General features: G+C 34.6%; 1 protein-coding gene across 10 annotated transcripts in view; it reads left to right on the top strand.

The window, feature by feature from the left end:
- Positions 1-26,355, top strand: part of CLASP2 (cytoplasmic linker associated protein 2) — a 290,913-nt gene that overhangs the window by 128,361 nt on the left and 136,197 nt on the right. For all 10 annotated transcript variants that reach the window (XM_077129874.1, XM_077129866.1, XM_077129868.1 and 7 more), the window contains 3 exons: positions 6,753-6,845; positions 10,615-10,760; positions 13,607-13,742. In XM_077129874.1, coding sequence (XP_076985989.1) covers positions 6,753-6,845; positions 10,615-10,760; positions 13,607-13,742 — 375 coding nt within the window. The remainder of the gene's footprint in view (positions 1-6,752; positions 6,846-10,614; positions 10,761-13,606; positions 13,743-26,355) is intronic.

Genomic DNA, 26,355 nt, shown 5'->3' on the forward strand with positions numbered 1-26,355 from the left:
GTTGACCGTTTGTATTACCGTATAGCTCTCTGAAAGGAAAAATTGTCCATTAAGCTAATTAACATTTCTGTAATCTTTAAAAACTTGTGATAAAGCTTTAGAAACTTTCCTGATTTGATTGTATTTTGTTATTTATTTTTCTCTTTCTAAGGTATTTACTTTTTTATATAAAAGGAAAAATGTATCTCTTCCTCCCCCCATAACTTCCTTTTGTATTTTGTGAGCTTTTCATTTATAATAGAAAGATTAGTACTGGAGTAGCGACTAGTAAAACTTAACTGAACTGGAACATTTTTCACTGTTCAGTGACTTGCGCCAGACTGGTACTGTCATGGTATCAGTGAAGCAAGGGTTACTCCACTAAATGAAGGGAGGAAAAATGGTTTCACGGTTATCCATTAAACTAAAATCTAGCCTCCGCCACCACTCCCGGTCCCTCACCTTCCACAACTTCCTGTTGTATCCTCTGGAACACCTCTTTCATAAAAAGCATAGAAGCAACACCTCTTCTAAATCTTTAACCTCGATTTCTTTTCATAATTTTTAATTTAAGAAAATAAACAGTACACTTAGAACCACCAAAAATGAGTATCTTAGTTAGCGTAACCATTGACATATTTAAATGAAGTATCCATATAATCATTGTAAAACCTGTGTTTTAAGTTTTAAGTAAGTTTCGTAAACCAATTTAAAATTAAGGCAACAAGGAAAAAAATCTACAAATTCAGATAGCAAACTTCTTAAATTCTCAATATTAAACACTAACTTAGATAGCATTTGATCAGCTGTCAAAACTGTATGTTTACCTCAATTTTTCGTGATCCTGTCAGCGTAATTAAGTAAAACCTCATTGTTTATTGAAGTTTTTTTAAATGGAAGGTGTAATTACTCTTAACTCACATCACCTCAGTAATTGTTCGTACTCTCATTTCTTCTTGGTGACTATTATTCCTACACCCACTTATATGAAGTTCCTGCTCTCTGGCCAGCCTCCTCTTGTTGCCTTACACTGACTTGGACAGCTGCTTGGTTCAAATCTCAGTTCTACCACATTAGCTGTATAACCTTGGGCACATTACTTAACCCTCTACACTTCAGTTTCCTCATCTTAAAATAGGAATATTTACTCAGAAGGTTGTAGTTAGGATGAAATGTTAAATTATAGGTGAAGTGCATAGTAAGCCCATGTTAACTACTATTATTTGAATAATAATAGTAGTTATTATTATTCACACTTTTTTGACTTCACTTTCCATTTGGATGACCCATAAGTTTCTTGACCTCCTCTCCTTCACCTTAATATCACTTCATGGTCCATACTGGATTTTCATTTCACCTGTGTGTTACTGTTTTGCTGCCAGGGTCATTAAGTGAAGTATCCTACTCTGTAATCATGATCTCCTTTTTCAACTACTAGTAGCTTGACAGTTACTTCTCCATGACTTCAAGGATCTTCCTTCTTCCATTGCTTTTTCTAGGCATTCCCAATTCCATCGTTTCTCACTTTTACTTTCCTTCTCAACTTTGCACATAATATATTGCTCACATCTGATTTTTTCTTTTTAATAACTTTTTAGTACAACTATAACTCTTTATGATTCCAGCTCTACTTTCTCTGTCTAGTAACAATGCTGCCTGTGAAAGACATGTTAGGACATAGGCTTTTTAGTGGAACTCACCTAAAATGAGCCCTCAACAGTCTATCATCCTTACTGTGTTTCTGTAGTCAGGTTACTCTCCGCTTTCTTTAGCTACTGGCGGTATTTCTTTCCTATACGGTCATCACCTTGCTTCTCTTCTCAGCACATGACCTTGCCTCTTTTTTTATTAAATGATCACTGTATTAGTTTGCAAGCTGCCGGAATGTGATATACTAGAACAGGAACAGCTTTTCAAAAGGGAAATTTAATAAGTTACAACTTTACAGTTCTAAGCCTGTAAAAATGTCCAAACTAAGGCATCCAGGGAAAGATACTTTAATTCAAGGAAGGTCAATGAGTTAGGACCACCTCTGTCAGCTGGTTAGTCACTTGGCTGGCATCTGCTGGTCCCTTGCTCCTGGGCTCTGTGGCTTTCAGCCTTTGTTCCTCACTTTGCTTTTTCAGGGTTGTCTTTCATCTCTTGGCTTCCCTTGGCTCTCTCCAGATTCTGGCTTGCTTAACATTTCATGGCAACGTCTGCTGGGCTCCAAGCGTCTCCAGACATCTGTGTCTCTATTCTCCAAGTGTTGCCATCTGTGTCCATTCAGTTCTCTCCAAAATGTTTCCTCTTTTAAAGGACTGTGGTAAGCTAATCAAGACCCACCTGGAATGGACAGAGTCACTTCTCCATCTAATCAAAAGGTTTTGTCTGCAATTGGGCATGTCACATTTCTGTGGAGATGATCTAATCAAGAGTTTTGTCCATACAGTGTTGAATTTGAATGAAAATAATCGGGTACCTCCACAAGATTGAATCAGGATTAAAACATGGCTTTTCTGTGGCACATAATATTTTCAGACTGACACAGTCACCATCAAACGGGAACACAATTTTCCTGCTACATCTTTCCCCACTGTACCTCTTCTTCCTCCTCTTCTTCTTCTCTTCTCAGCATTTGAGAACAAGTTGTACACATAATATTCACTGGACACATTATACTTCCATGTATATTTCCTACAAACTGGGATATTCACTTATGTAATAACCTTAAGTACAGTTGTCAAGTCCAGGAAATTTAGCATTAACAAAGCTCACATTCTATATTCTGATTTCTTATTTCTGGTTTTGTTTTTTTTGTTGTTTGTTTGTTTTTGTTTTTGTTTTTTGCATGGGCAGGCACCGGGAATTGAACCTGGGTTTCCAGCATGGCAGGCAAGAATTCTGCTGCTGAGCTACCATCGCACTGCCCCCAGTAATGTTCTTTTGAGCCTTTTCTCCTCTTAGATCCCATCCAGTATTGCAGTTAGCTTTCATTACCGCTTCAGTTTCTTTCTCTTTTATATATATATATTTCTTTATGTTATATTTACAACATAAATCTTCCCATCCCAATCCCTCCCAAGCATACCATTCAGTGGGATTAATCGCATTCATAATGTTTTAGTATCCTTACCATCATCCATCACTATAACTTTCCCTTCATCACAAACAGAAACCCTTTAAGTTCCTAAATCTATAAAAATCTTGTTTGCTTTGATGTGAGTTTAACTTTAATAAAGCATACATAAACTAAGTTCCTGTACCTCTCTGTTCCCCCTACCTTTGTGTAGTTCTTCTTACAAATAGCGTATTTATACATTCTGAGTTCAAAATCATTGGCATATCATTACATTGTATGCATTAGCCTTTTATATTCTGTAGGAACTAAAAAATGGGGTTGCAAATAAAAAATACAGTAGTACTAGCATTTCTTTTAACCCATGCCATTATTTTTATCAGAAATCTTTATTTCTTAATGTGGCTTTAGTCAGTTGTCTAGTGTTGTTTCCTTTCAACCTGTAGAATTCCCTTTATGAGTTCACGGGTGGTTCAATGGTAGAATGCTTGCCTGCCATGTGAGATACCCAGGTTTGAATCCCGGCACATGCACCAAAACTAAGCAAAATTTAAAAACAACAAAGAACTCCCTTTAGCATTTCTTGTATAGGCGGTCTAGTGGTGACAAAGCCCACAGCCTTTGTTTATCTGGGAATGTCTTAATCTCTCCCTAATTTGATAGGCTATTTTATTAGGTATAGAATTCTTGGTAGGCACTTTTTTGCTGTCAGTCCTAAAGATATTATAGCAGTTGCTTTTTTTTTAAATTATTTTTTATTTTTTATTTTTTTTAGCAGTTGCTTTTTGTCTTCATTTGTTTCTGATGAGAAATGGACACTTTGAGACTCCCCTGTATGTGACATACAGCATCTTTCTTGTGGCACTCAGAATTCTTTGGCATTTGACAGTTTATTATAACATGGTGTGGTATTGATCTATTTGGATTTATCCTGTTTGGAGTTCGTTGAGCTTCTTGGATGTACATATTCATGTTTTTTGTTGAATTTAGGATGTTTTCAGCCATTCTTTCTTTGAGTATTCTCTTTGTCCCTTTTTTTTCCTTTCTTCTCCTTTTGGGATTCCCACAGTGCATATATTAGCATGCTTTTAAGGTGTTCCTCAGGCTTTGTTCACTTTTCTTCATTCTTCTTTTTGCTTCTCAATTAGGTAATTTCAAATTCTCTGATTCTTTCTTTTCCCAGTTCCAGTCTACTGTTGAATCACTCCAGGAAACTTTTAATTTCTAATACTATGGTCTTCAGAGTTCTATTTGCTTTCCTTTCATAATTTCCAACTCTCTATTGTTATTCTCTTTGTATTCATCTATCATTTTCCTGATTTCCTTTAGTCCTTTGAACATGTTTTCCCTTAGCTCTTTGAGCACAGTTAGTACTTTCAAAAAAAAAATCTTTGCCTGCAATGTCCCAAGTCTAGTCCTCCTCATTGATAGTTTCTAATGCTTTAGTCTCCTCCTTTGTCTGGGTCATTGGCTTGCTGTTTCTGTGTATGTTTTGAATCTTTTGTGAAACCTGAACATTTTGTTATTTTATTGTGTATTGCAAGAATTTAGACTCTGAGGCATCTGTTCATTAAGCTTGTATCCAGCAGTGTTATAACAGAACTTTCTTTAGATGCCAGGAAATACCAAAAAGGAAAGGATAGAAAAGGAAACACCTTTCTCTCTTTGAAGATTGATCTGTATGTGTGCTCTAGGTCCGAGCTTATCCATATAATGAGTTTAAAGAACAACTCCAGACCAAAGCATAAGCTACCCTGATCCTTTCTGTACATGAGTCTTGTCTTGGGCATGTACATATGGCCCTAGAAATTTCCCTTTTTATACAGATACAAATGTCCTTCTTGCCTAGGAAACAGTTTCCTCATGGTTTCCAGCTCTGCATTGTATATCCTACAGCCAAGAATCCCTTGCCCCAGGTAACACAACTTGACTGCTCCCCTACAGCATTCTGTAGGAGAGTTCTTTGAGCTGCCTTCCATATGCAGGGCAAGTTCTGGGATGGTAAGTCCCTCAGGCCACCACCAGACAAATGGGATTAGACATACATGCTGCAGATATAAGCACAAGGTTTACTGTGCTACCTCCAAAACTGGGACCAGGAATCTGTCCACTGGGAGCAGGAGCTAACCCAGGGTACCACAAAATCCTGCTAATTTTAAGTAACCTTTTTTTTTTTATTTTGTGCTAGCCTTGTTACTGCAATCTTATAACTGTTTTCTGGAGCTTCAAGAAACATTGCTGGTTGTTCAGAACCTCTGGAGAGCAGAATCCTAAAGCTTCTCATTCTGCCATCTTCATCAGAGCAGGGCCCATTTTTATTAACTAAGATATTTGTGTCTTGTTTTTAAATTAAAAAAGTGTTTTAAGTGTATGTTAGAAGTTACTCATGAGGGGGAAAATAGCAAAAGTGGTAACAAGTAAGAGAGAAAGACAAGTTAAAGCATTTTATTTATTTTTTTAACTTGTTTATTGTATAGTAAAACATATACAAAGCAAATAAATAAAAAAGCAATAGTTTTTCAAAACGCTCTTCAACAAGTGGTTACAGGATAGATCCCAGAGTTTGTCCTGGGCTACCATACAATCCTCTCATATTTCTCCTTCTAGTTGCTCCAAAATATAGCAGGCTAGAGGGCTTAAATACTTTTTATTATCACAATCGACTTTTTTTTTCCTTCTTTTTTTGTGAACAATAACATATACACAAAAAAGCCATAAATTTCAAAGCACAGCACTACAATTAGTTGTTGAACATATTTCAGATTTTGACATGGGTTTTAATTTCACAAGTTTAGATTTTTACTTCTAGCTACTCTAAAATACTGGAAACTAAAAGAGATATCAATGTAATGATTCAGCGTTCATATTCATTTGTTAAATCCTATCTTCTATATACAATTCCTCCATCACCTTTTATTGTTCTCGTAACTCTCTGGGGTTATTGGGGCTATGGCAATTCTAAATTTTTGTTATTGGAAGAGTCTGTCACTAATATGGAAGAGGGAGATGGAACTATCTGATTTCCTGGAGAGGCTGGGCTAGGTTTCAGGACTTATTTGGACCAGGGACCCATCTGGAGGTTGTACGTGTCTGGAAAGTTACTCTAGTGCCTGGAACCCTTGTGGAATCTTATATATTGCCCTAGGTGTTCTTTAAGATTGGCTGGAGTGTTCTTGGTTGTGGGTTGGCAGGTTATGATAGGTAGCAAGGTCTACCGGAAGCTAGCATAAGAGCAACCTCCAAAGTAGCCTCTCGACTCTGTTTGAACTCTCTCTGCCACTGATACTTTATTAATTACACTTCTTCGCCCCCCGTTTTTCCCTCACTTTGCTTCTTTTTAATTGTTGAGCCCATGGTGCCAGTTCTGAGTTCATCCCTGGGAGTCATCTCCTACATCCCCAGGCAGACTTTCACACCTGGGTGTCATGTCCCACTAGTGGGGAAGGACAATGATTACACTTGCAGAGTTGGGCTTAGATAGACAAAGGCTACATCTGAGCAATAACAGAGGTCCTCCAGAAGTAACTCTTAGGCATAAAGCATTTTATTTTAATATTGTCTATAAAGTATTTCTTTTCTCCACACCCATGAAAAAATGGTGCTAGGACATGAAATAATTTTAGTACTCAGAAGTTATTTTATAAATCAGGGCATTATTTTCATGATGTTTATGCCAAGAGACATTAATGTTTTAATTATGAATCTTTTCTTTAAGATCTATTCTAGTCGAGAACTAGAAGAAACGTTAAATAAAATAAGGGAAATTTTGTCAGACGACAAACATGACTGGGATCAGCGTGCCAATGCAGTAAGTGTTTTTTTTTTCCTTATTATCCTTTCTTTTTCTTTTTTCTGTTTTAAATACATCAAAGTTAAGTTATGAAATGGAGAGTGCGATAGGTAATTTCTTTCTGTAAAACACATTGAGATATTGTTGGACTTAAAATAGCCTGGCATTTTCTGATTAATGGTCAGTTTTTCTTCTTTATTTGTTGATTACATGGAACCCATGCTACCCATTTGCTAGCCTTTCCGTATGTACTACTTTTATTGGACTAGGAAAGGAGGTTTTGGGAGATTCCTTGCTAGGTCAGGGCCTTGGCATCTTTGTGGGGTTACAAAGTTGCTCATTAGAATCATCCTCAGTTCAGGTCAGTAAGGCAGTTCAGGTTGTCTCCTTATGCTGAATATATCCTAGTAGAGAAATAAATTTGCAACAGTGTGTCCTTTTGTATGTTTTTTTTTTCCTCTCACGAATCAGTTTTTGAATATAATGAATTTTCTTACCTATTATTAAAAAAAAAAAGGTCTGGTATCCTTGAATTAAGAATATTTGTATTTATCTTCAATTCCTTGAGGAAAACATTTGATAAATTTTTGAATAATATTTGCATTGACAGTGTATATTTTAAAGTTTGTGAATTTGTTACATTTATATCTGTGGTACCAGATGAGTACCTAAGAGTCCTCAGGAAGCCAGAGGATTCCCTTCTACTCTGAGAGCTCCCAATCTGGCTACTGTGAAAATCTGTATTTTTATTAATTGACTCAAATATGGCCATTGATACTATGAACAAAATATATTTTTTTCGTTGCTCTTTGACAGGAAGTCTGCATATCTTAAAATGTCAAAATAGTTTTTAGTAGAAAATTTGTGGCTCCAAATTTGTTATGGTTTTTAATTCTTCAGTTGTTTTTTTGTTGTTGTTGGCAAATTTTAAGCTTTTATTTCTTCAGCTTGTTTTCCTTAAAAATTTTGTGAAAAGGATAAATAATAAAAAGGGGGGAACATCTCCTAAAAGTAAATGGAAAGTGATGTCAGTATATTTGTAAACAAGGTAAAGCTCTCAGACTATTAAAAAGGACAAAATTAAAACTAGTCACAGATAGCACAAATGTTAATTTCAAGGGATTTGGAGTGGGAGATGGTTTTCTGAATCTTACATACATTAAAACAGGAAAAACGTCAGTTGAGGGTAATATAGTTTTTGCATTTGAGGTGAACGTGCCACAAGAAATCTGTTCAACTCACAGATTTGGAAGCTCATGAGGAAGATGAGCTCCAAACCATTTGTTATGAGATATGCAGGTGCTGAATTTCTTAGTAGGTTATGTCCTAGTAAATCAGATCTAACTACTGGGCAAGGGGAGGAAAGAAAATACATCTTGTCCTCTACATGCATAATTATGTTTGGGAGACGATCCCAGGCTCTGAAAAAGGATTATTTTTTACTATGATCTCTGAAGAAACAACATTTTAAATATTGTTAGTATAAAACATTAACTTTGTACTAGTGGGGTTTTTGTTTTACTTGAGACTACCAATTTGGAAAAACAGTACCCTCCTAGTCTTTTTTTTTTTTTAATTAGAAAAGTGACGCAGGCTTATTATTGCAATAAGTAAAACAGTGCTGTGGATTATTTAACAAAAATGTAAATCATTTTTTTCCTATTAAGAAAACAGATGTTTCTTTTTGGAGTATATCCTTTTCTGTATATGTGTATTCAAACATGTAGAAGTGTATTTATTAGTCAGGGTTTTCTAGGGAAACAGAATGACCAAGCTGACACATGAACCTAACCATCACAATAAAATAAGTACGTTTGTTTCCACCCCTTTTATAAAAGCAAATAATGAGGTTATATTGCATACATTACTTAATAGCTTTTTTTTTTTATTCAGCACACTTGGTATATGTGTCAAGTATATAATAGTTGCTCAAATATGTATTGAGAGCATATCAGTAGTTACATATATTCCTTAGTTAAAAGCTATTAGATAATATATTAACCATTTCCCATTTGATGAACTTGTAGTTGTTTTTTAGTATCTTTAATTTTTTGTGCTTTGTTTGTGTTTGTGTATGTGCTAGTTTTAGCAATATTGCAATAAATATCCTAGTGCACATTTATAAAACTGGTTCTTTTACTTTTGTAAAATTTTTTAAAAATTAATTTTAAGGGCCACGGTGGCTCAGCAGGCAAGGACGCTTGCCTGCCATGCCAGAGGACCCGGGTTCGATTCCCGGTGCCTGCCCATGTAAAAAAAAAGCATTAATTTTAAAATGTAATGGTGTTAGGTTAAGAGTAGACACAATTTTACTTTAGTAGATGCTGCCAAAATAATTTGGGAAAAAAAAATGTTATTCATTCATACTCTTACTTACAGTGTGAACATCTGTTCTGTTGCTGATACTGGAAGCATTCAAGTCTTTGTAATTTTTACCACTCTTTCTGGGGAAAATGATAAAATTTACATATCTACTGATAAGATGTAGCATATTTTCATGTATTTATTTTGCTGAATTTAATATGAGACTATTTGCTCTTTTCTTATTTTATCGTCATTCTTTGTATATAGTAAATAAACTTTTAGTTTCTGAATATATGTGAGTACACATGTACCTGCATGTATCTTTTTTATTAATGTAATATTATTACATATATCTAGGGTTATATTTAAAATGTGACAATCCTATAATAAGAAGTAATGTTAAAGATACAGATATAGGAAGAAAGAACCATTTGCTTAACAAATTAAGTTTGATAGTCTTAAAATATGGACAGGGTAATGGTTTTTGTTTCTGTACATTTGCTTATGGATGAATATAGTTTCCCTATTTTGGCCCTTTTGAAAGTAGACTCACCTACTAGATACTCATGTTTCCACAGGATTGTCAATGTACTCTGCTACTCAGTTGTATACTTTAAAATGGAAATTTTATGTTTATTTTACCACCATTAACAAAAAGACTCTCTTGAAACTCTAAAATTTACTTTTCTGCTTAAATATATTACATGTATCTGTCCTACACAAAATTAAATCTATAATATTCTTCCCAGAAGACCTTTTTTGTTTGCAAATTATTTAAACATATATTTAATATTGTTTTCATGTGTAAGCTGCTGGAATGCAATACCAGAGATGGAGCGGCTTTTAAAAAGGGAATTTATTAAGTTGCAAGGCTGTGAAAGTGTCCTAATTAAGACAAGGCTATAAAAATGTCCAAACTGAGGCATCCAGGGGAATATACCTTGGCTCAAGAAGGCTGATGACATTAAGGGCTTCTGTCTCAGCTGGAAAGGCACATGGTAAGGTCTGCTAGCTTCCTCTCTAGGCTTCTTCAACCTCTTGCCCTGGGCGGTTTTCTTTATGCATCTCCAAAGTTCTCTGGCTGTGTGGGCTCTCTTGGCCCTGAAGCTTTTTCCAAAATGGTTCCATCTTAAAGGGCTCCAGAAAGCAGCCCCACCTTGAATGGGTGGAGACACATCTCCAGGGAAACTATTTAATCAAAAGTTAGCACCCACAATTGGGTGGGTCACAGCTCCATAGAAACAATAAAAAAGATCCCTCCCAGTAATATTGAATGAGGATTAAAGCACATGGCTTTTCTGGGGTACATGATGGTTTCAAACACGCACAAATGCTGATAAAATGTCTGAATATATTTATATAAATTTACTGAAATGTTATAGGTGCTTCATTTTATTATATTTTGTTTGAGTGATGAAATTTAAGCACTTTTTTTTTCTACTCCACCTTTTATCTCACTAATGAAAATTCTCGTCATTTTCAGCTTAAGAAAATTCGATCATTGCTTGTTGCTGGAGCTGCACAGTATGATTGCTTTTTCCAACATTTACGCCTGTTGGATGGAGCACTTAAACTTTCAGCTAAGGATCTTAGATCCCAGGTGGTTAGAGAAGCTTGCATTACTGTAGCGTAAGTGTATTCTTTCTGTGATGTGTTTTTTATGAATGAATTTAATACTCATGGTACTCATTGATTTTGTGCTGAAGTAGGATAACCTTAGAAAGCATAAATATGATCCCCCAAAATCATTTTTGTAATATATAAAGCTTCAGTTTGTATAATTTCTTTCTTTTAATGTAATTTTATTGAAGCATTTTCACATACCATACAGTTCATCTGAAGAATACATATCAGTGGCTCACAGTGTCCTTGATAGTTGTACATTCATCACCATGATCATTTTTAGAACTTTGCATTATTCTAGAAAGAGAAATGAGAAAAAAAGAAAACACCAAACATCCCAAACCCCTTTTCCCACCTGCTTATTCTTTTTTTGTTTTTTTTTTCCACCTGCTTATTGATCACTAGTATTGGATTCTACTCAATTTTAAGACTTATAGTAGAAGTAGGTGAACTAAGACAGTGTAGTATTGTCAGAAATATATATATGTGTATTATTAGTGGGACAGAACAAAACATTAGGAAGTAGATCCATAGAGCATGGGCAACCAACTTTTTTTTTGCTATATGGTTTTACAATCATTATCATAGACCAGCGCTACTGGATTACAATTCAACAACTTCAGGTATTTCCTTCTGACTATTCTAAAACACTCTACACTAAAAAGAAATATCTGTATAATGAGTCACTAGTCTCAGTCATTTGTCACATCCTGATTTCTCAGTTACACTTCTCCCTCTCGTTTGATCTTCCTCTTATCTTCAGGGAAAAATGAACTTACTAAGAACAACTTTTATAGAGACTAGAGCACGCTCTAGGATTTTCATAAATACTGTTGGTTCGAAGCTTGGTATATACTGTGGTAGTTTGGGATACTTGGCTGAAGCTTACATAAAAGTAACCTTCACAGTGAACTCTCGATTCTATTGGAAATCTCTTAGCCACTGCAATTTAACTTTAGTCCATTTCTTTTCCTCCTTTGGATTAAGGTTAAGAAGGCATACACTATCCCACTGTGCCAGGTCCACCATGTCCCATGTTGCCAGGGAGACTTACATCCCTGGAGGTCATGTCCCATTTGAGGGGTTATGTTTAATTTCTTTTTAAAAATTATGTCTTACCAGTTCTTAATGCCACCCTTAAAATGTGTTCATATTTCTAAAACCTACCAGTGAATTTCTGATTGTTATTTCTGTGAGTTTGAAAAGAAAATGAACAAGTCTGAACACTAGCTGTATTTAATTTTCTCTTTAGTGTTTTGGATATTAAGCACCCCATTTATCATATTTTAGCAGTTGTCCTGGAATTGTAACATGTATCATTAACTTATCAAAATCTAGACTTTATGTCTTAATAATCTTCCACAATACAAGGATGATAGAACACTTTTTACCACCACTTCTGACCCTAAACGCTGCTATTGTATATAGTAGTATTATAAAAGCATTCCTTCAAAGATAGGGAATAAGACAAAGGTACCCACGTCTGTATTTCTAATCAGGAAGAAAGGGAGGGGAGAGAGATTGCGGGAAGGAATAAAAATTGTGGGGATTGCAGAAGGAATAAACTGCACTTATTAACAGATGATTTATTTCTACATGTAGATAACCACAAGAGAATCTACAGATAAATTATAATTAAGGGCCTTTAGCAGAGCTGCTGGATACAAATCAGTATATTCCAAATAATTGAATATCTCTAATGAGCAAAACAAAATTCCATAAAATATAATCATGATGAGACTTCTTTTTTTGCCGGTGATGCAGAAACTGGCATGGGAGTAGCCCTCTCACCTAAAACAACAAGAAAACCGAACAAAATATGTAAAACAACTTTTTATGTTCCAGATTAGAAGAATTATTATAAACCTATATTAATTAAGGCATTGAGATATTGACACTGAATTAGACCAAAAGAACATAACAGATATACCAGAAACAGACCTACTAAACCTTGATTTGTAGTGTACAGATCACCTTCCTGCTTCTGACTTCAGATTCCTTTTTGTTTATGATGTTAGACAGTAAAAACTGAAACTATAACTGAATAGACCTAAGCTCAGGTACCTAAATAAATCTGAGCTCGAGTTAATTAAGAACATAATTTTTTGAAACTGACTTTCTTCTAACTGTGTATTTTAAATAAGATATAAATATAAAAAATTAACAAATACTGTAAGCATTGTCAGAGCTGTGAGTAATTACAGCATCTTTTCTGATATTTAACTAAAATAATGTTTAAAAGCTAAATTAGCTCTTTAACTACAAATTTGAAAAGAGAAGACAGATTTCCTGAAGATCATCCAACTAACTTTTGTCCAGTAGAGTTGTGTTTCAGTCAGGGATTCTGAAATCTTAACCTAAGGATGCCAGGAAGTACTAAAAACTAAAAACATGATGGTACCATTAATAGTTGTAAAAAAATGTCTTGAGGAGCAATAATTTGGTACGATTTTGAACTTGTTTTTAAAATATGTTGAATTTGATATTGGGGAATCAAAATAGAATTATCTGTTGGGTAATGACTAAAAAATCAGGGAAATCAGTTATTTGACCTTTTATATACTCAGAGTTAATAGTTAAATTCTGAGAGCAGATTGGTTCTTCATATGCCATTGCAAAGAGATGAGTAAAATTCCAAATTTCAACTTTGAAAAATATCCAGCTGAAGGATGGAAGAAGAAAGGAATATATAACATTTGCACTTCTTTCTCTCACTTTTGTTTTTGTGCAGTTAGAAATAGTTAAAATAAAAATTCTTAAACTACTTCAGTAGAAGAGTATTTTAAAATGTTATGGTCCTACCTGTATTTAATATTAAACTTTTGAAAAGCATTTTTTGTCTTCTTTTGTAGCCATCTTTCAACTGTTTTGGGAAACAAGTTTGATCATGGCGCTGAAGCCATTGTACCGACACTTTTTAATCTCGTCCCCAATAGTGCAAAAGTAATGGCAACTTCTGGATGTGCAGCAATCAGATTCATCATTCGGGTAGGCTTTTTTCCTTTCTGTTCTTTCTTTTTTTTAAAATTTGTTTAAGTCATTGATGGGGTGGTTTTTTATTTTGTTTTATTTTTTCCTTAAACTTGGGTTGTTTTTGTTAACCCCTAGAGGAAATAACTTTTAAATTATTTTTCCAATAATAAAAGCAATACCTGATTATTATGAGTTGTTATGAAACATTTAAATAATACAGAGGATTACAAAGTAAGCAAAGTGCTTTCATACATAATACAATACATACATGCACATCAATGTGCACATAAATGTGTGTATCATCACAAATGTTACAGGTGGTGATAAAATGATAGTTAAATTCTTTTTTATTATTATTATTGATAAATATTAACATATAAACATTTTTAATATGCAAGCATTCCATACACGGTGTACAATCACATAGTTGTGTTTTCATCAACATTATCATTTTTTAGAATATTTGCTTCACCTCAGAAAATAGGTAAATTCTTAATCTCCCTCCTCATCTGTATCTTGAGGATGCCCCAAAAAACAGACTTCCCAAAATTAATGTACCCCTTTGAATTCTACTCTTCTACAACTAATAACTGTTGCCATTTGTTATATACTTTTTTGAGCTTTGTTTCTATGCACATGTAAACATATATTTATTTGCTACACAAATGGGAATATTAATACTCTATATTATACATATTTTATATATTCTTTAATTTGCTTTTCATGCTTCATATATTTGGGCAGCTTCTTTTATCCATACATGTAGACTTTTTAAAATGTCTAAATCAGTCTCGTATTATAAGATATATCATTGAATTGGCCTCACCATTTTTCTTAAAGAGTTTCTGGAATCCTTTTCCCCAGCCCTTTACAAACACTTATAATTTAATAAATGAAATGCTATTTCATATTCTACTTTGCACCTCTTAGGTTATTAGAGATATTAAGTGTTTTTTGTCCTTTTGTAATTTTATTGATTGCTAGTTTATACTCTGCATTTTTCTTTCTGATTTTTAAGGCCTTTTATATATTAACAATATTAGTTCTGTGTGAGATATATTCACATATTTTCTGCAGGTCTCTCATCTCTTCATTCATTGTTCAGTGATCTTTTACTGTGTAAAGCTTTAAAATTTTTGTATTGAGATTAATAAATTGTGGTTTTGATTATGATTAGAAAGACCTTCCTCATTACACGATTATAAAAATATTTGGTCATTTAGAACTTTTATAATTTTGTTTCTTGGATTTAGACGTAACTGGATTGTATTTTTGGTAAAGTAAAGATATATTAATGATTTTTATCCCCAATACATAATGCCAGTTGACCATGCAACATGTAGATCAGTCTTTTCTTGAAATGCCACCTTTTTTCATATGGTAAATTTGTGTAAATATGTGATGTTTCTCAAATGTCTTTTCAGTTTCTTTGATCAGTTTGTTCCTTTCTGTTAAAGAAATGAAATTTCTTTCTGTCACCACACTGTACCACAGGGTATATAAAATCTAATGCTTACTAAGAATCCATGAAGATGGTTCTTTTTTGTTTTAATATTTTTCTTAAGATTCTCTGTAACTAGAATGTTAGAAAATAATGGAATGTTTTATCCCTGAGTTTAATGGAACTAGTTTAATTGCAATGTTTTGTATAGGTTTCTATGGAAACTTTATTAGATTATGGGAATTTTCTTCTGTTCATATTTTGCTAAAATTCAGTACTTGTTAAATTTTATAAATTTTACCTTTAATCTCTTTAGAAAATACCTCTGGCTTTTCATTTATCCATTTTGCATTTATGATCTAATTCTACTTGGCCATTTTACATTATATTATAGCTAGATTCATTTGGCTAATGTTTTTTTGTTTTTTTCACATGGGCAGGCACCGGGAATCGAACCCCAGTCTCTGGCATGGCAGGCAAGAACTCTGCCACTGAGCCACCGTTGCCAGCCCTGGCTGATGTTTTAGTTAAGATTTTGGTAATCTTTTTAAAGAATGAGTCTTTTAATTTTCTGTATTTTACAAAATTAATTATTATAATATTCTGCTACTAAGGTTTGAGGACCTTTGGCATTATCTAATTACGTTTCCAATGTTTTAGAGATTTCAAGCATTCTTCAGTCTTTTTGAATTGTTAGTTATTTATATTTTTTTAGAATATCAGTTTTGCAGGAATATAAAAATCTTTGGTATAAGATTACATGACTCTTCTCAATTAAAAAAAAAATTCGTTGCCACTGCAATTATGTTACCACTTTTTCTTACTGTTATATTGTGCATTCATTTGTTTTATTTGCCAGGACATTATTTATGGGTCTTTTATAAGCTTCAACTTTCAGTTTTATTTCCAGTGTGGTTCTTTAATTTTTCTGATTCTTTAACTTATACATTTAAGTTTCTTAATTCCTTTTTTCACATTGCTTTTGGCTTTTTCTTTTCTTTTCTTTTTTACTACTTTAGGGTTTTGTGTTATATACTTAGTTTCTTGTGGCTTTTTCTTATTTAATATTATAAGGCTGTAGGTTTTGTTCTGAGGATGGCTTTTGGCAACATCCTAATGATTTAGATTTACCACGTTTGCTTTAATTTATAATTTATGATCATAGGCTTTGTGCTTGTTTCCTCTTTGATTTACATAATAATGTTTTCATTTTCAAATGGTTCTTTCAAATTATCCTCATTATTTTCTAATTTCATGGCATTCTGATTAAAGAATTTGGTTGTATGATTTCTTTTTTATGCATGTCTGGAAATTTTATTTGAGTCTTAGTACATCGTCAATTTATTTAGGTAGGGCAGCAGCATTTGCAAATTATGTAATTCTTTTTTTTTAACTTATTTTATTAATTAAAAAAAATTAACAAACAAAACATTAAGATATCATTCCATTCTACATATAAATCAGTAATTCTTAATATCATCACATAGTTGCATATTCATCATTTCTTAGAACATTTGCATCGATTTAGAAAAAGAAATAAAAAGACAACAGAAAAAGAAATAAAATGATAATAGAGAAAAAAAAACTATACGTACCATACCCCTTATCCCTCGCTTTCATTTACCACTGTTTCAAACTGAATTTATTTTAACATTTGTTCCCCCTATTATTTATTTTTATTCCATATGTTCTACTCTTCTGCTGATATAGTAGCTAAAAGGAGCATCAGACACAAGGTTTTCACATTCACAGAGTCTCATTGTGAAAGCTATATCATTGTTCAATCATCATCAAGAAACATGGCTACTGGAACACAGCTCTACATTTTCAGGCAGTTCCCTCCAGCCTCTCCGCTACATCTTGAACAACAAGGTGATATCTACTTAATGCATAAGAATAACCTCCAGGATAACCTCTCAACTCTGTTTGGAATCTCTCAGCCATTGACACTTAGTCTCATTAATTCTTTTAAAGCATATAAAGTTCTTTGTTGAATATTAAATCAAGCTGGATATTTATGTTATTCAAATTCTTTATGGTCTAATTTTTTTTAAAACTACCTTATCTGGAAAGTTTAGATTCCAATTTTCAATTTTGTTTTCCTAACGCTTGTTGCTTTATGTACTTTATTTGTGGTCAAAGTTTTGACTATTAGGATCTTGAAATAGTATTTTTTCTTATTTTTTGTTCATTGTGCTTTTTCTTTCTCTGTTTAATTTCTTTTCTTTCTTTTTGTGATTTTGAAGCTCACTATTGTCAAACTCAAGAACAAAACCATTCCCCTCCCCACCATTTAAAAATACTCAATTTATCTTGATTATGACTTTCTTCCTCCTTAACCGTTCATGTTAGTTTGTTAGCTGCCGGAATGTGATATACTAGAACTGGATTGGCTTTTGTAAAGGGGAATTTAATAAGGTACAAATTTGTGGTTCTGATACAGTGGAAATGTCCAAACTAAGGCATCCAGAGAAAGATACCTTAATTCAAGGAAGGCTGATGTATCTGCACACTGGTCCCTTGCTCCTGGGCTCTGTGGTTTTCAGCTTCTGGTCCTATTGAGGTTCCTCACTTTGCTTCATGGGCCTTTTATCTCTTGGTTTCCCTTGGCTTCTCCAGGTTCTGGCTTACTTAACATCTCATAGCAACCTCTGCTGGACTCCAGCATCTCCAAATATCTGTGTCTCTGTTTTCCACATGTCCACATCTGTGTCAGTTCTGCTGAAGTTTCTGTCGGCTCTGAGGCTTCTCTTTTTTCTCTAGGCTCTGAAGTTTCATTTTTCCAAAATGTTTCCTCTTTTAAAGGATTCCAGTAAACTATTTAAGACCCACCTGGAATGGATGGAGTCATGTCTCCATGGACTCAAAAGTTAATAACCACAATTGGAGATGCCACATTTCTTTGTAGATAATCTACTCAGGTTTCCAACGTACAGTGCTGAATAGGGATTAAAAGAAACTACTGCTCTAACAAGATTGGATCAGTATTAATACATGGATTTTCTGGGGTAGATAAGATTTTCAAACTGGCACATTCCACCCTCTGGATCCCAAAAAAGACACGTTTTTTTCCATATGCAAAATACATTCACTTCATCACGATATCATAAAACTCTAAACCTTTTCGGTATCAATATAAATAAAATACAAGGTTAAAAACAGCACAGAATCTCATCAAAGTCGGTTATAGGCATGGTCTGTTCTAAGACAAAGATTTTTCTTCTGGCTCTGGACCTGTAAAACTTAAAACAGGTTATCTGCTGCCAATATACAAAGGAGGGACAGTCATAGGATGCATATTTCCATTTCCATAGGGAGATATTGGAAGGAACACCAGGGTCAGTGGACCCATACAGTTCCTAAAACCTGCAGGGCAAACTCCATTAGATTTCAAAGAGTCATTTATCTTCGGGGCTTTAGAAGCAGCAGTCTCACCCTGTCCAAGGGCTTATGCAGTGGTCTTGCTCTCTCCAAATGCTGATGTGGAGTATGCAACCTTCTGGAATATTGAGGAGACCATGTTGTTCTTGGCTCTACCCTCTCCAAACATTGGGGCTGCATGCGGGCTCTCTGCCAACTCTAGGCGCACACTCTCAACCCCTCCAGAATAATAGGGAGGCAGCCAGGGTTCCTCCATACCCAGTTAATGAGCTCTTCAAGGCCTGAGTGGCACAACTCTTCCTAAATAACAAGCTGAAAGGCCCACCCTCTGCTTCTGGGGCAAACTCACCATATCCCAGTGATTTGGTGGGTCTGCTCTCCTCTCCCAAGGTTTCTTGATTGCAGACCTTAACTTTCATGGTTTTGCCTTTGAAGTTTTTTTCCCTCCAATGTGTCCCTGTCTTAATCCAGACTGGCAGTGGTTCTGTTTATATAGATCCCACAGAATTCTTTTTGACTTTCTATGTAACAGACAAGGATCCTAACCATTAGGCAATAGGACTTTCCACAGATTACTCCTGGATAACTCAATCTCCAACCCTGGCCTTTTCTGAAATGGCTTACTCTTTCCTTGCTTGGATAAATCATCATGTAGGGCCCTATTCACTGGAGTCTTACTTTCTGGAAGCCCAGAATTTTCAAGAACACCAATTTATGTTTTCTTTGTACCCAAGAAGTCATTTCTCAACTTGTTTTTCCTACCGCACTTTACTGTAAGCTTCAAGGAGCAGCCAGGCTACATTTTCCACATTTAGTTTGGTAATTTCTTCTGCTAAATACCAAAGTTCATTACTCTCAAATTCTGCCTTCCATCTACAGAGATGCCTTCTTTCCAGTTTGGAATGACACATTCATCATTTCTGTCTAAAGCCTTATTAGAAATACCCTTAGAGCCCACAACAGTCTCTCCAAAGCATTCTAGGCCTTCTCTGTTGAGCTCCTCACAACTCTCCAGAATCTTTATCCTTTTAAAAAGCTGTTCCAACATGTTTGTTATTTAAGATGGAGCTGCTAACTAGAGCCCTTTAGAGGGAACCATTTTGGGAAAAGCTTTAAAGCTAGAAGAGAAAACTTTGCCTTAGAACAGACCATGCCTGTAGCTAACTTTGATGAGATGTTGTACTGGTTTTAACTTTGATTTGTGGTTGTATTTTTACTGAAATGTTTTGAGGATTTTGTGATACTGCAATGGAGTGAATATATATTTTTATATGGAAAAAACATGTTTGCAGGTGTGGGGGTGGGGGGTCCAAAGGGTAGAATGTGCCAGTTTGAAAGTGTTATGCAACTCAGAAAAGTCATGTTTTAATCCTGATCCAATCTTTTGGGATCAGCTGTTTCTTTTAATCCTGCTTCAATAACGTAGTTTGGAAACTTTTGATTAGGTTATCTCCATGGAGATATGACATGCCCAGAGTGGGTATTACTTTCATTACATGGAAATGTGACTCCACCTATTCCAGGTGGGTCTTGATGAGATTACTGAACTCCTTTGAAAGTGGAAACATTTTAGATAGAGTCAGAAAGGATAGAGTCTAGAGAATGTGTAGAAGCCTCAGAGCTGACCAAAACTTCAGCAGAGCTGACATAGATGCGGACACATGGAAAATAGACTTGGATGTTTGTAGATGCTTGGAGCCTAGCAGATGTTGCCATGAGATATTAAGCAAGCCTGAACCTGGAGAGGCAGATGCCAGCCACGTGACTACCCAGCTGACAAAGGTGTTCCTAACCCATGGACCTTCATTGGATTAAGGTAATCACTTGTTGGTGCCTTAATTTGGGGCATTTTCGTTGCCTTAAAACTGTAAACTCGTAACTTACTGAACTTCCCTTTTGTAAAAGCCATTCCTGTTCTGATATATTGCATTCTAGTAGCTAGCAAACTAACACAATGTTGAATTAAATTTAACAAAGACGTTTTATTTTTATCAAATGAAATGAACTGTTATGTTGCTTTCATTCCTAGCCAGTGTTTATTGGCATATGCATAATTTCCATTTTTAAATATATTTCTGGATTATTTTTTCTTAAAATTAAAGAAATTGCAGGTTGACCTAAAATCATGCAGAAAATACTCCATTCTTGTATACCTTCCTATTAATAATACCTTCCATTAATTTGGTACTGCTTTAGTTTCCCAGCTTGCTTAAGCACATGCCATCAATTGGATGGTATAGACAATTGGAATGTATTTGTTCATGAATTTGAGGCTAGGAAAATGTCCAAAGGCTATGTTTTCTTCCTGAAGACTGTGGCATTTTGGGGCTGGCTGCCAATGATCTTTGATTCATCTCTGTCGTTTGACCAGACGTATGGCAGTGTCTCCTGGTCTCTTCCTTCTTTTCCAGGTTGTGGTTCAGCTTCTTGCTCACTCTGGCTTTCTCTGTCTCAATTTCTTTCTCTTATAAAGGATATCATAATAAGGTAAGACCCATCCTGAATAAGGTGACACATAACTAAATTAACCTAATCAAAATATCCCACTTCATCCTCACCAAAGGGGGAAAAGAAGTATAACAAAGTATCAGTGGCAGAGAGAATTCAAATAGAGTCAAGAGGCTCTGCAGATCACTTTTACACAATCTCCAGTTTGACATTGCTACGTATCATAACTTGCTAAACCCCAACAAAGTATCATTCCTGCCAATCCTAAAGAACACCTACGGCAATATATAAGATTCTACAAAGGTTCCATGCACTAGAGTAACTTTCCAGAAACCTGCAATGTCCGGATGGGTCCCTAGACCAGATAAGTCCTGAAACCTAGAGTGTCCAGCCTCTCCATAACATCAACTACTTCCATCTCCCTACCCTATATTATTGACAGCCCCTTATAGCATGAAAAAGTTAGAATGCACATAGCCCAAATACCCCTAAAGAGTGGGATAGAAAGATCAAAGGTGATAGTGGAGTTATACAGAGAAGGTAGGGTTTAACAAACAAATATGATTGCTGAATCATTAAATTGATATTTCTTTTAGTCTCCAGTATCTTAGAGCAGCTAGAAGTAAAAACCTAAAATTGTGAAATTGTAACCGATACCGAACTCTGAAATCTGTTCTATAACTAATTTATTATGCTATCCTTTGAAATTTATTGCCTGAGCCTTGACATTGCCTCTTTACCAGAGTGAGAATATTGAGATTGTATAGTATCTGTCCTTTTGTGTTTGACTTATTTCACTGAGGAGTATTTCCTCTAGGTTCATCCACATTGTCATATGCTTCAGGACCTCATTTCATCTTATTGCTGCATAATATTCCATCGATTATGCATATACACATTTTGTTTATCCACTTGTCTATTCGTGGGCACTTGTGTTTCTTCTCTTTTTTAACAATTGTATATAGTGCCACATCGAACATTGGTGTGCAGATGTCTGTTCATGACAATTCTTTCAGCTGTTCTAGGTATATACCAAGCTGTGGTATTTTCCAGGTCGTATGGCAACTTGATGTTTAGTTTTCTGAGGAACTGCCAAGCGGTCTTCCATAGTGCTATACTGTTATGCATTCCTACCAGCAGTGAATAATTGTTCCAATTTCTCCATATCCTCTCCAACATTTATAGTTCCCTATTTGTTTAATGACAGCCATTCTTACAGGTATAAGATGATATCTCATTGTAGTTTTAATTTGCATTTCCCTTGTAGCTAAAGAGGATGAGTAACTGTTCATGGGCTTTTTAGTAATTTTTATTTGCTCTTCAGAAAAATTCCTATCTTTTGCCCATTTTATAACTGGGCTGTTTATTCTTTTGTTGTTGAGTTGTATAATTTCTTTATGTACATGGGATTATCTAATGTATGGTTTCTAAATATCTTTTTTCCATTGAGTTGGCTGCCTCTTCACCTTTTTGACAAAATCCTTTGAGGCACAGATGCCTTTTGATTCTGAGGAGGTCCCATTTATCTAGTTTTTCTTTTGTTGCTTATGCTTTGGATGTAAAGTTCAGGAAACTACCTCCTATTACTAGGTTTTGAAGATGTTTCTCTATGTTTTCTTCCAAGAGCTTTATAGTACTGACTCTTTTTTTTTTTTTTTTTTTTTGGAAGGTCATGCAACAATGTATTTAATGCCACTGAATTGTACCCTTAAAAGTGGTTACAGTGCTTTTATGTTGTGAATATTTTACCATAGTTTTTTTTATTTTTTTTTTATTTTTTCATTAACGGAAAGAAAAAAAAAAGAAATTAACACAACATTTAGAAATCATACCATTCTACATATGCACTCAGTAATTCTTAACATCATCACATAGATGCATGATCATTGTTTCTTAGTACATTTGCATCGGTTTAGAGGAACTAGCAACACAACAGAAAAAGATATAAAATGTTAATATAAAGAAAAGAAATAAAAGTAGTAATAATAGTAAAAAAAAACCCTATAGCTCAGATGCAGCTTCGTTCAGTGTTTTAACATGATTGCTTTACAATTAGGTATTATTGTGCTGTCCATTTTTGAGTTTTTGTATCTAGTCCTGTTGCACAGTCTGTATCCCTTCAGCTTCAATTACCCATTGTCTTACCCTGTTTCTAACTCCTGCTGGACTCTGTTACCAATGACATATTTCAAGTTTATTCTCGAATGTCCGTTCACATCAGTGGGACCATACAGTATTTGTCCTTTAGTTTTTGGCTACTCTCACTCAGCATAATGTTCTCTAGGTCCATCCACGTTATTACATGCTTCATAAGTTTATCTTGTGTTAAAACTGCATAATATTCCATCGTATGTATATACCACAGTTTGTTTAGCCATTCTTCTGTTGATGGACATTTTGGCTGTTTCCATCTCTTTGCAATTGTAAATAACGCTGCTATAAACATTGGTGTGCAAATGTCCGTTTGTGTCTTTGCCCTTAATTCCTTTGAGTAGATTCCCAGCAATGGTATTGCTGGGTCGTATGGCAATTCTATATTCAGCTTTTTGAAGAACCGCCAAACTGCCTTCCACAGTGGTTGCACCCTTTGACATTCCCACCAACAGTGGATAAGTGTGCCTCTTTCTCCGTATCCTCTCCAGCACTTGTCATTTTCTGTTTTGTTGATAATGGCCATTCTGGTGGGTGTGAGATGATATCTCATTGTGGTGTTGATTTGCATTTCTCTAATGGCCAGGGACATTGAGCATCTCTTCATGTGCCTCTTGGCCATCCGTATTTCTTCTTCTGGTAGGTGTCTGTTTAAGTCTTTTTCCCATTTTGTAATTGGGTTGGCTGTCTTTTTGTTGTTGAGTTGAATAATCTCTTTATAAATTCTGGATACTAGACCTTTATCTGATATGTCGTTTCCAAATATTGTCTCCCATTGTGTAGGCTGTCTTTCTACTTTCTTGATGAAGTTCTCTGATGCACAAAAGTGTTTAATTTTGAGGAGTTCCCATTTATTTATTTCCTTCTTCAGTGTTCTTGCTTTAGGTTTAAGGTCCATAAAACCACCTCCAGTTGTAAGATCCATAAGATATCTCCCAACATTTTCCTCTAACTGTTTTATGGTCTTAGACCTAATGTTTAGATCTTTGATCCATTTTGAGTTAACTTTTGTATAGGGTGTGAGAGATGGGTCTTCTTTCATTCTTTTGCATATGGATATCCAGTTCTCTAGGCACCATTTATTGAAGAGAAGTACTGACTCTTATATTTAGGTCTCTAATCCATTTTGAGTTGATTTTTATGTAAAGTGTAAGATATGGTTCCTCTTTCATCTTTTGACTATTGATATCAGTTTTCCAAAGCCCATTTTATTCTTTCCCAATTCAGTAGATTTGGGAGCTTTATTGAAGATCAATTGACCGTAAATTTGGTAGTCAATCTCCACACTGTTGATTCAGTTCCGTTGATCAAATACTTCCATCTTTGTGCTGGCACCATGCTATTTTGATGACTGTGGATTTGAAGTAAATTTTAAACTCCCACTCTCTTCTTTTTTAGAATATCTTTAGCTACTCGAGGTTTCTTTCCCTTCTAAATGAATTTGATAACTAACTTTTCCAGGTCTTCAAAATAGGTTGTTGGAATTTTGATTGGTATCGCATTGAATCTTTGGATTAATTTAGGTAGGATTGACATCTTAACAACATTCAGTCATCCTGTCCATGAGCACAGAATATCTTTCCATCTGTTTAGATTGTCTTTAATTTCTTTAAACAATATTTTGTATAATTCTCTTTGTGCAGGTCCTTTACTTCCCTGGTTAAGCATATTCCTAAATATTTGATTCTTGTAGTGGCTATTTTGAGTGGACTGTTTTTCCTTAATTGTTCCCATATTTAATTCATTGTTTGTGTATAAAACATTTCTGATTTTTATATGTTTATCTTGTATCCTGCCACTATAGCAAATTTGTTTATTAGCTCAAGAAGCTTTGTCATGAATTTCTCAGGATTTTCTAAGTATAGGATCATGTCATCTGTGAATAATGAATAAGAGTTTTACTTCTTCCTTATCTATTTGGATGCCTTTTATTTCTTTCTCATGCCTAATTGCTCTAGCTAGGACTTCTAGTACAATAGTAGTGGTGACAGTGGACATCCTTCTCCTATTTCTGATCTTGAGGGGACTACTTTCAATCTCTCACCATGGAGATTGATGCTGGCTATGGTTTTTTTCTATATGCCCTTTATGATGTTGAGGAAGTTCCCTATGATTCTTGCCTTTTGTAGTGTTTATACCAGCAAAGGATGCTGAATTTTATTGAATGCTTTTTCAGCATCAATCGATATGATATGATTTTTCCCATTGAATTTATTAATATACTGTATTACTTTAATTGATTTTCTCATGTTAAACCATCCTTGCATTCCTGGTATAAATTCCACTTGGTCATAATGTATAATTCTTTTAGTGTATCATTGGATTCAGTTTGCTAGAATTTTCTTGAAAATTTTTGCCTCTGTATTCATTAGGGAAATTTATCTCTAATTTTCCTTTCTTGTAATGTCTCTATCTGGTTTTGGTAGTAAAGTGGTACTAGCTCCTAAAATGAGTTAGGTAATGAGCCTTTTTCCTCAATTTTTTGAGGGGTTTGAGCAGAATTGTGTTAATTCTTTTGGAAATGTTTGTTAAAATTCCCCTGCGAAGCCATATGGCCCTGGATTTTTCTTTGTAGAAAGATTTTTGATAACTGATTGAATCTCTTTGCTTGTATTTGTTAAAATCTTCTATTTCTTCTTCAGGCAGTGTTAATTCATATCTTTCTAGGAATTTGTCCATTTCAACTAAGTTGTCTTGTTGTTCATAATATCTTCTTATAACTTTTAAAATTTCTTCAGGATCCATAGTAATGACTCCCTTCTCATTTCTAATTTTGTTTATTTATACACTCTTTTTTTAAGAAATTCATACATACCATACCCCTTACCCCACCCCACCCCCATTGTTCATTATCATTTCAATCTACTAAATTAATTTCGACATTTGTTCTAGGGGTTCATCAATTTTAATAGATTTTTCAAAGAACCAACTTGTAGTTTTGTTCATTCGTTCTGTTGTTTATTGTTTTTCAGTTCATTTATTTCTGCTTTTATCTTTGTTATTTCTCTTCTCTTTTCTTTGAGCTTAGTTGGCTGTTTTTTCTCTAGTTCCTCCACGTGAGCAGTTAGATCCTCTACTTTTGCCTGTTCTTTTTTCTCAATTCTTCTTTTTTAATGTAAACATTTAGGGCAATAAATTTCCCTGTTAGCACTGCCTTTGCCACATCCTACAGATTCTGACATGTTGTATTTTAATTTTTATTCCTCT

Source organism: Tamandua tetradactyla, chromosome 15 (genome assembly GCF_023851605.1).
Source record: "Tamandua tetradactyla isolate mTamTet1 chromosome 15, mTamTet1.pri, whole genome shotgun sequence".
NCBI classification, from domain to species: Eukaryota; Metazoa; Chordata; class Mammalia; order Pilosa; family Myrmecophagidae; genus Tamandua; species Tamandua tetradactyla.